This window comes from Trichoplusia ni, chromosome 9 (genome assembly GCF_003590095.1).
Source record: "Trichoplusia ni isolate ovarian cell line Hi5 chromosome 9, tn1, whole genome shotgun sequence".
NCBI classification, from domain to species: domain Eukaryota; kingdom Metazoa; phylum Arthropoda; class Insecta; order Lepidoptera; family Noctuidae; genus Trichoplusia; species Trichoplusia ni.
Genome location: NC_039486.1, coordinates 7,670,994 through 7,682,157, shown reverse-complemented (window position 1 = coordinate 7,682,157; position 11,164 = coordinate 7,670,994). Strand labels below are relative to the sequence as shown.

Here is an 11,164-nt window from a genome sequence, read left to right as displayed (position 1 = left end):
TGTACGAGTAGGTCCGATCCTAGACACTTGTTATAACAGATGGATGATGGAAGCTATTTCAAGCTTAGTTTTAATCTCTTTCTCTTCCAACCTGATATTTTAATAAATTAGGTTTTCTCTCCGATATGTTTTTTATATATTTCCAAAATCGTACTGTATACAACCAATACGTTTAAAGAACTACGATAAGAATAAACGGAAGTAAACAATAAAATAAATTTATGGATTAAACAAAATATTAAAATTTATTATATATTTATTTCAACATCAGCAGAATAACGATAACTCATAGAAAATCTAGAGAGGCAAGTTTTAATATGAAGCGATAATAAACTACAAAACAATTTACAGCTTACGCCTCATCAGTACATCGCAACTTTCAATAAATAATTCAGCCATTTTTATTTCTTGATAGTTCTCTGGGTCTTTAGTAGTCTTTTTATCGATTTGGACTAGTATTTTTTGTAGTACTATTTTTGTAGTTGCCAGTGAAGGATGAGCAGGTATTGAAGTGTCTAGAACCTGTAACATGAAGAAAAATAATATTACTTCTTTTATAAAATAATGTAGGCAGCATTATTTCATATGACATGGTTCACTTACTGTGCCTTGAAGACGTTTGTATAGCTGAGGTGGCATAGTAACAATCCACTCTGGCTGATTACTAGAATGTTCCAAACTCCTTTTAAACCTCTGTGTAGTTATAGCCATTATTGATGGTAATACAATTTCAGGCTCCTTAAGTAAACTTATAATATTTTCAGCCAACATATCATATCCAAGATGATATAACGATATGACCTGTAAAAAAACAAATTATTTCATTTTGTTGATTTAAATCCATCTCCATTCTTGACTTTCAGAGAGACCGTCAATAGAGTTTAAAATTGCATTAAAACTTCCCATAGATCGTCCAGCCAATCGATGTACCAAATAAAAATAATTATGGCGAAAATCTTCAAAACTTTTGATCTAACTTTTAGTTTTCACGAGGTGTTAATTGAAAGTGCTGTTTAACTGCCTTGACATGGATGTTTTAGTAATTACCTGTTGACGTATTATAAAATCTTCGTCGATACTCCACAACTCTGCTAGGTGCTCGATTCTCTGTATCCAAGCAGTACACTCTTCACTATTGTATGTTGGGTAAGGTCCGACACAATCAGTCGTAGTTATGGATTCGACAGCGTGTCTGATAAGTTTAGTTATAAATTTCATTCTTGGGTTTCTTAACTTATCAGATGCCTTCATATTAATCTGTCTATTGTGAGTGCTACCAGTTAACGCCTCCAATACATACTGGTAGTCAACGTCGTATAATGATTCAAGAGGTTTCGTCAATTTTATATTGAAATGACATATGTAATAAACAGTACACGATATTTGATAATTTAAATTCAATATGTCATTGTTAACATTATTCGTGTTCTGTGCTACTTCCACCAATGAAGGGAGACTTTCACCCCATATTTTCTCAAATTGAATGTCTTGTTTTTCTTGATTGAATGGCGAGTTTGAACAGTTCAGAAAGTCTTCTAAATAAGCTGTTATAGTCTTCAGAAAAGTTGTCATGGTGGTATTATCAAAACCAACATCTTGTAGACACAATGGGTCTTTTGGCAGTCTGCCTACTTTATTCACTAAACGACAACTTACTTCAAACATGTGTTTTATATATGTAGACCATATTATTGAGAATAAGCCAAATCTAATATGAATACTCGATATACATTTCAAACATTCAAGAACAGTGTTAAGATATTCTAAAGTTTGCATAGATTTCTGCCATGCCATGGAATATTCCCAACACATATTTGATATAATATAATCAGCAGATGTGCTTAATGGGAACTGTTGTCGTAAGAGCGAAAACCATTTAAAGAATTTAGGATTCTCATCGACGTATAATCGGTTATTTTCAATATATAGGTAATCACAATCATTGTCATCATTGCTATTAGGCAATTCTAACCCTAAGCTAGCATATTTTTCCATCAATTCATTAGCGACAATAGCTTCAGGTAAAACCCCCATGCCACATAGCCATTTGGCTATTAATTCTGTAACAGACCCTTTACCTCTCGTGTATATATTTTTGAGATTTATATCAAATTCAGCCACATGTAACTTCGGCAGCGATTTTCCTTTAAAAGGGTCTTTAAACATTAGAATTATGCTGAGAATGGAAATGTCCTCTAGTTTTCCTATGAGAATGCCCCATTTTGCATTTTCCTTGGTAACCGATTCCCATATTTCTTCATCCTTCTCTTGAGTTTTAGTTTCAAATATTTTACTTACTGCTTTACAAGCCATTGCAACCGTCATACTTCTTAATGGGCATGGCATCTCTACCAATATATCGCGAATGCCTTGCCACCAGGTTGAAATTTCATTGTAAGCAGTTATGGTGGCTTCCTCTGAAGCATTGCAGATGTAATACACCACTTCGATAAATTGTTCAATCAGCTCAAGACTAATTTCTTCTAGTGGCATATTCATTATGTGCATTATTAATAGTTTGACTATTTGCATTGGGTCCACTTTACATTCTTTGATGAATTTACTTAACAAGTGACTCTCTTGTATTTTGAATACAGCTTTAAACGTAAAACACGCGATGTTATTAATTTTTTCACTTGATGTATCAAATGATATCGACATGTAATGAGAATTTTTATCTAACTTGAAGCATGAAACAAATTCTTTGTAAGTGCTAGTATTATTGTCAGCAAACGTAACTCTAACTTGGTGCTCCTTGTAATTATTTTCTTGTGCTAAAGTAAGCAACCTTTCTAGAATACAATTGTCGTCTTCTAAAAGTTCGAATGTTAGAGCTTGGTCATTCTCATTAGTTTCGTTCTCAATTGATTCTATGGCAATTTCATCACCTTCGTCAAAATGCAGGAAAATGTGTATTTTATCAGTCAAGTCTTGCATATCATCGGCGCTATCGCCATTTATATATCTGTAAAACAAAGTTGCTAAGCCAAGAGTAGCAAAGTAATTTTTGAGTTCGAATTCTTCAAGATTGAGATCACTTTTGAAACTATTCCATAACAAATTCAAACAAGTCATTAAATCTCTTGGAGATATTTCATATTTTCTGAGTAACATATCTATGCAATGCCTTTTCGCATCTAATGTCTTCAAATCCGATACTTTTTTTATTATTTCATCAACGGAATAATCGGCAGATGTCTTTTTTAAATCCTCACGTAGTTCTTTTAACATATATAAATCTTTGGATCTAAGGGAATGTTCACCATCCAGAGCAAAGAAAAATGGAATGTTGAACTTTTTTATTTTACCGTCAGGATCTATTAAAACACATTGTACTTCTGGCAAGTTAAGTTTTTTATGCGAATATTTTTTCTCGGCACCGACAAGGCCACATGTGTTGTACAGGAGCTTCCCGTTTTTTGTGGCGGTAAATGTTGCTACTCGGTCGCCCTTCTGCATTAATCTTATATCTATGAGACCTTTTTTAGGACTATATATGATCAAAAATATAGCCCTTCGTAAATCTTTAACAACCGATAGTTGTGGCTTTTTATCATTCATGTCGAATATCTAAAAATAATAACAAAATTAATGATAATTTACATGATCGAGGCATTAAAAAATTTATCGATTTCTTGTATTCCAAAATAAGCTATTATACTTACTTGAACAAAAGCACATTGTGCATCTCTGTAGCCTTTAAATAGTCTTATTAAATGACCTCGCGTAACATCTAAGACTGCAACTCGTCCGAAACTGTCAGCGATTGCAGCGAGCCGGCGATCTGGTGAGATGGCCACTACGTTGCCTTGGCGTTGTCCGTCGTACAGGCCGTTACGTTTAGACAAAACCTCGGAACGAATTAATGGTTCATTGCCGGCCGCTATGTTTTCGGTAGAGTTACCTCCAAGCCAGCCCCTTTAATCAACAACAAAATAAGTATGCGACTGCAGCATTTCTTTATTTTCAGTAAAACACTATCGAGAGAACTTACGGAAGAGCTGATTTGATTTTATTTGCAACCACTCTAGCAACGTCTTGAAGAGGCGGAATTGTACCACCTTCTAGAGCATAGTGAAAACCAATGTAAGGCTGTGCACCTGCTGCAAGAATTAAAGTGTTGACTGGCGGGACAGATCGATACCTGTAAACGAAATATTGTATTTTAGCTCATGAATTACTTGGTTGTAAATTCGTTTTTGGATGGTGATTCTATTATTGAGCTATGCACCGAATCCCGAGTTAATTGCACATTTGCCAGTTCATGATATATATGGGCAGTGTCATGTGGTTCCATGTTGTGTACATGTTTTATTTTAGTTTGAATCCATGTACAAATTAAATGAAATATGGTTGTATTCTGGCAATAGGATTCATAAGACGAAAATACATCTGAATTTTTAAGCAAGCAATAAGCAATTTATTTGCTTTCAAAAGCAAGATATCTGCAACAAATCTATTTAAGTGTCAGCTAATATTTACCAAATATCGTAGCCCCCATAGGTAGATGCAGCTAGCAGATGATCATAAGTATTTTTGAGATCTAATCCTACAACCGCAGCATCATTCATAACTTCTTGATCAGAGAACATCCACTTGCGTATGCCAAGACTGCGACTGTCCACCGTGTAGTCATCTTTGATTCCAGCATGAACTATAACATTAGAAACAATGTATTATTAATTATTGAGATACAAAAGCCGTATAAAGTGGATTTTACTGCCTTTCTGTGACTATCACGAATTTATTTTTGCAAATTTCAACCTTATGTACCTACCTGCAATTAAAGCTGTTTTTACTTTGAATTTTTGTTAACAATAGATGCCTACTACATGTACTTGGTGACTTTTATGTATGCCTAGTAATTAGTGGCAACAACAAATGTGAATTTAATAGATGACCATAAATAGTTACTAGTAAGTGAGCCTATTTTAATTAAAAGTTTATCCCAACAGCCATCATTTAGACAGCAAGATAATACTTAACTTACTCTAACATTACTCATCATGTACTTATCTTAAGTCTTCATAAATATGCATCTCACCTTTGGCTAGATGAGCTTTGGCATTCCTAAGTGTTTGATACAAGCTTGAAGCAGAGATGATACATTCTGAGCTTTGAAACAGAATATGTATATCATCAGGTAAAGTGCCATAGGTACCAGTGTGGCAAGATATCTTTAATACAGGCTTTTCATCAAATTTTTCTAGCAACATCAAGTGTCCAGTATTTGTATAGAATCCAACACTGCCATTTTTGAACCCCACAATAATACAAAACCAATCAGGACCATTCTGAAAAAAAAAACATTTTAAAGTTAAACAATAAATTAACCTTTGTTACTGAATATGAAAGTATCTTTAATTCGTAAATTATGTAACTTTTAGCCAATAGCTGTATAGTAATTTTGATTTTTAAAACTAATCTTGTTCTTGTATGTCTTAAATTATAGAAAAAAAGAATATATTTGGACCTAAAATTTTGTGGTGACACTGAGATTGATTGTCAGGTGAATAATGTAATTATACAAATTAATTATATGAGTAAGTACCTGGGAAGATTGTTGTGAAGGACAAATAGGTAATGCTAGAAGTGCTGTAATATCGGAAGGTAAAGTTCCACTCCAGGAAATCAAAAAAGTATTGCTATTCGTTTGGCTAATCCACTGATTAGTAAGTAAACAAAGGCGATTTTGATATCCAACTGCTAATAAACTGCTGCAAGAAGACATGGATATGGCGCATTGTGTTAACCAATTAGAGTCTGAAATTGTAAATTTAAAAACAATGATTGAATTGTCTAAAATAAATACACATTATGGAACAAGGTCGTTTAAAAACTATACCTTCTTTTTCCTTTATAAACAAAGCTCTCCCTAATGTTGATATATCGCCACAGTCAGCTATTTGTTCCACTTGACACGACATTGTTAAGAAATCATAACATGATATACATACAGTTGTTAAAATATCTAGTTTTATAACAGGTTTCGCTCAAAATAAATTCAAAATATTCTATCTATGCCTCCGTGAATACGAATACCATGAACATTGAAATATTTTCCCTGTCAAAATTAATGACATTATATAGACAATGGACCCCAGATGTATAAATCTATATTTTCTGTGCGCTATCTATATCTCTTTTTTTTAATTAAACTCATTATTCTTTTATTTTTTGTTATATCGATTTTTTTATTTCTATAATTGGGACTCGTGAGAAGAGAAGATTAGAATAATATATTGCATGTCGATTGTCGATCAATAAGGCCTCATCACCCCCTTTACAAAAAGTGGAAATTTGTCTATAGCTATCAACTTCTGTCTGTCTATGGTTCTGCTGCACTTATCTGTAGACTGTAAGTTTATTATTATTTTAATTTTATCAATAAATCTTGGAATCAAATGATTCAATCCTACTGATAGCCTTGATTAGGTATGTTTTTTTTTTCATTTTAATGAATTATTTGTAGCAGTTCTATACAAGAATATTGAATAAAATAGTTATCTCGGTTCAATAAGTTCTGTGATGTAAATAATGTATGGAGTCTATTGATACCTATTATAATCTATTGGAATTTGGTGATAATTGATAACAAATATGAACTTGTTTTGTAATTGAATGGGAGGCTTATTTAGATAATTATGCCATCGTCGGTTATTGTTACTGTACAGTGTTATTGTATTATGTGTGTAATGTTTTGTTAAAGTACTATGCTACTGGTAATATAGTTATATTAACATTACAGATTGCACACTTATGGATAATATTTTGGAAATGTAATGGGGTGCTTACACAGCAAAAAGGAAACTTCAGACTTGCATCCAAATGTTTTTCGTGTTGTAAACATTGACGAAAATGGTGCAGACCTATGCTCGGGGCAGCTCGAGATTACCGAATCCGACATTATACTCTATAGAGAAGGCAGGGACTCCACAGTGTGGCCTTTACACTCATTGCGACGATATGGCTTTGAGGGAGATATATTCAGCTTTGAATCAGGTATCTATTTATCATAATAAATTAATATTGACAATTAATGGATTTTTGGATGGTACATGAATGATTGAGTATCGAAAAAAGGTTTCAAGCCAAGACTTACTTTTTATTTTTATCAAAAAGATGAATGTGAAAGAGAACTTTCTACTCTTTCACATTAATCTTTTTCTTTCTAACTCTGCATGCTGCAACATGCAGCATAACAAACAATATTTTATGAGGAACTAGCTTTTCACCCGCGGCTTCGCCCACTTTGATGTCGGTTATATCGCGTTTCCAAGAGAACTCTTCAAGAGTCCGGGATGTTAACTATCCTATGTTCTTTCTCAAGGTCAACCCTATGTCTGTATCAAATTTCATTAAAATCAGTTCAGTGGTTTAGACGTGAAAGCGTAACAGAAAGACAGACAGATAGAGTTACTTTCGCATTTATAATATTAAGTAGGGAAGTAGGGATGTACCATATCCCTGTAAATAATTGCTGTGATGAGTCATATTTATTGTTTAACATTATTTAAGACACCAACAATTTGAGGCCCTTTAGTACTTCGAAAACTAGTTTGCTGTAGTGAGTGAAGAAAATTTACATTGGTTCCACTACATTTTTTTTTTTTGGTATGCTAATCACATATTATTTCTTTCACTGGCTTTAAGGCCCTGATTATCAGCTCTATGTCTATAAAGCTAATATCAATCATCAACGTGGTTTCAGGAAGGAGGTGTGAGACTGGAGAAGGAATATATGCATTCAGATGTAGAAGAGCTTCCCTCTTATTTCGCACACTGCAGCAACAAATTCAATTACGAAATGTGATTCATGACTCAGTACCATACCCTGTATCTAGATTAACACCATCTCCGCAGGGAAGACAAACATTACAAGCAAGTGTTGTTCACCGTTCATCTATAGATAATGGTCAACCTGATAATGTAAGGCCTGTTGTTAATAACAACCTTCCAAACATGATATCGAACGTGACAGGATCACGTAATGTTACTCAATCTCCAAGGTCACCCTCAAGTGCTGATATATTGGAGGTAATGCCACTATACCCGAGATCTCAGACAAGTTCCAATCAAGTCACTAATGTTTATCAGCTAAGAGATTTTAAGCGTGAAACAAATAACAACCAGGGTGATACAGTGGCTGAAACACGCGTGACTGATAACCGACACGTATATTCAAATGATTTAAATAAAGATTTAGCAATTTTGCGAAATACTCTACGCCAAGAAACAGCTTTAAATACAATGAGAGACATTGAAGATGAGACGCGATTTCTCGAATGCAGATACATGAATGAAAATGTTACTAATAACAAACAAGTAAACAGTCCCTTGTCACCGACATTGAGTAATTCCAGTGAACACTACGCACAGCTAAGTCTCGAACAGCAACAACAGCAACAACAACAGCAGCAGCAACAGCAACAACAGCAGCAACAGCAACAAGTGTTACAACAGCCACAAATTTCACAACAACCCTCTCAACCAGATGCAATTCGATTGTATATGAATATTGTACCTAATGATGTGAACATGCAGCCAGCTGGTAAAAATGATACAGTCCCTACCACTCCTTTAACACCGAAACAAGTGGAATATTGTAATTTGTCCGTGGGAAATAAACCGGAAGTAAATACGTACGCTAATTTGTCTTTGGGTGAACTTGGCGAAAATGTTAAAAATGCGAAACAAATATTAAGTTTTTCTGCACCATCTGAACACAACCAAAAATTCTCAGAATCTGATACTTTTACTTCCATGTCACCTGTCGAAGAACTGGAGGTAAATTATGCTATACTCGATATTGATTCTAATAAGGAAACTGTGAAACTGAGCAGAGAATTAACATCTCCTGAAAGTCAATCATACAACAGTTCGAAAAATGATAGTGTGGCTTCATATTCATCTCAGCCGCGGGGTCGACTTGTTTCGCAGTGCAGCGTGGAGAAGGTAAATCTGTCTAACATGTCTGGTGTGGCGCCGTCTGCTGCTATAGGATACACAACCATTGACTTTGATAAGACAGTAGCGTTGACGTCGGTGGCTGCTGGAACTGATATAGATGTAGATGGTGTTCGTAAAACTAGACACAATTCGTGTAATATAGTATGTGGCAGTCCTGCCAGTAATGAAAAAAACAAAATGAATTAAAGGCATTTGTACAGCTGTCATTGATTTGTAAGTAGTCATGTATCAAGTTCGGATAATATCAAAAGAGTATAAAGTAGATATCAAGATTTGGAACTTAGTTCCTAGTTATCATTAATGTTGGTGTGGCGATTATTTTATACCTACTTGGACTGAAGTAATGACTAATGTATCGAATGCAGTAATTACATGTTTTTTACTAATGGAAGACTTAGAATATGGCCAACTTAGCATGTAGAATATTGTGATCACTTCGTTTTCTCTTAATCGTCACAGTTATCTATAAATCGTGATTAAAGTACATACGACAGAAATCAGAAAAAAAACAAGTACATTGATAAAGTAGCCAATTATAGTTTGTATTTGAAGGTGATATTATATGTGTAGTTGTAGGTATAGCCGCAAATATGAAATGTAAATAAATTGCGGTACTGTGTTCAAATGTGTTGCATAAGTAACTTTTTTTGTATGCTGCAGCCAACCCTGATTATTATATATTAGTCAATATTTTTTATTTTGATATTGTTCCTATGCCAGTTTTTGTAAAACCTGTATAGCTTGTTGCCAAAGTAATGATTAACCAAATGAAACCATATATTTAAAAAGATCATTACCACGATTTTTGTGATGTTTGGTCTAGGACTAAAAGGACAGCAACATCCCCATAAACGAAATGACATTAGTTAAGATTAAATAGAACAAATCTTGATCAATTGACATATTATTAAATGACAAATAATAAAGAGTGCAATTTATATTTGAATTAGAAGGAGAAGTTAATAAGTTTGCAAATTGTAAGGCTGACAGTTTGCGCAGTGGTTCGATTCTCACCCAGGACTTACATTTGTTTGATAAGTATGAGCGGTTTTGTTATGTGTCTGGGTGTTCTTTTTATTTATATGTATTTATAAAAAATAAACGTAACTAAGTGTGCGGATCCGTCGTCTGGTTACCGTACAGGCTGTGCCTGGGTCTAGATGGCAGTGTGTCAAAAGATAATATGTAATATTATCATATTAGTATTTAGTGACCTATTTTAGGTTGAGCATCATCAATATATTTATGCGTTTATAATAAAATAGCTAAATGCAACGAATAAATTCCGTTCTAAATACCGGAATACGAGAAAAAAGACGCATGAATAAAGTTTATATGTTGTTGTAAAAGTTGCTCTATTCTCTTTGTTAAACAAGCCTTACCGTGTTGGCAGCGTCCCTGTAATATTATTATGTCTAATAACACAATCAACACAGAAATCGATATTTTTGAAATAACTATATTATTATATGACCTAAATACCTTAAATTAAAAACGTCGACCTAATGAATGCAGTATACTTGATTGCCAAAGAAAAAAATATATTATTTTAGTAAATATAGAGGTATTCGGTGTAGATATAAATAAGAGGAAACTGTTGCGTTAGATAATTAAAATAAGTATGTTTTATTTGTATAAATTATTATTATCCCATAAAGACTTACCAGTCATTAGCGAAAGGTGTACTAGGTATGGCGGTTAACTGTTAACCTAAAACACAAGAAATCATTATTCATGTATAAGTCAGGTTAATTATAATAAGAAATCGTACAGTCTAATAGAAATTAATTAAAAATAGGAAAGTGACTCTAAATATCTGTAAGTAGGCGTATATTTTTTGCTAATGACGGTACATTTGATAATATACTTTTAATTTGCAATAGGTCAATTTTACATAGATCAACCAAATACTAACAGAAGCCAAATATTTATGAGTTAAAAATGTACTAGTAGTCGACTTTTTTACTATTTACCTTGTACGTCCATGACTGAGAAAACCGGTTCTTGTTAAAAAGAACCACCTCATTAGTGTGCCATGCATTATCATTGTCATATTATAATTATTGACGCATTATGTATGTTTATAATTATTTAAATAAGCATTTCCTATTGTTTACGAGGCTTTAAATTAAGGTTTTGTATGAAACAAATAAAATGAGTTTTACTAAGTTTTATATTTATGGGAAAATTAACA

At 33.4% G+C, this 11,164-nt stretch overlaps 2 protein-coding genes across 4 annotated transcripts; one reads left to right on the top strand and one right to left on the bottom strand.

The window, feature by feature from the left end:
* Positions 1 to 222: 222 nt before the first annotated feature.
* On the bottom strand, positions 223 to 6,120 carry LOC113497141 (rab3 GTPase-activating protein regulatory subunit). Its single transcript, XM_026876535.1, has 9 exons — positions 5,846 to 6,120; positions 5,552 to 5,763; positions 5,045 to 5,294; positions 4,483 to 4,654; positions 3,995 to 4,144; positions 3,666 to 3,918; positions 1,048 to 3,570; positions 604 to 801; positions 223 to 522 (listed from the first exon to the last, which is right to left on the bottom strand). The coding sequence occupies exons 1-9, from the start codon at positions 5,925 to 5,927 to the stop codon at positions 346 to 348; spliced, it is 4,017 nt and encodes a 1,338-aa protein (XP_026732336.1). The 5' UTR covers positions 5,928 to 6,120; the 3' UTR covers positions 223 to 345.
* A 61-nt stretch (positions 6,121 to 6,181) lies between these two features.
* On the top strand, positions 6,182 to 11,158 carry LOC113497629 (probable serine/threonine-protein kinase tsuA). 3 transcript variants are annotated; one of them, XM_026877229.1, is made up of 3 exons: positions 6,182 to 6,358; positions 6,749 to 7,002; positions 7,712 to 11,158. In XM_026877229.1, the coding sequence occupies exons 2-3, from the start codon at positions 6,783 to 6,785 to the stop codon at positions 9,154 to 9,156; spliced, it is 1,665 nt and encodes a 554-aa protein (XP_026733030.1). In that variant the 5' UTR covers positions 6,182 to 6,358; positions 6,749 to 6,782; the 3' UTR covers positions 9,157 to 11,158. The 3 variants fall into 3 exon arrangements, with proteins under 3 accessions (XP_026733030.1, XP_026733029.1, XP_026733032.1); XM_026877228.1 differs by having other exon boundaries at positions 6,345 to 6,435; XM_026877231.1 differs by lacking the exon at positions 6,182 to 6,358 and adding an exon at positions 6,524 to 6,668.
* The last annotated feature ends 6 nt before the right edge of the window (positions 11,159 to 11,164 follow it).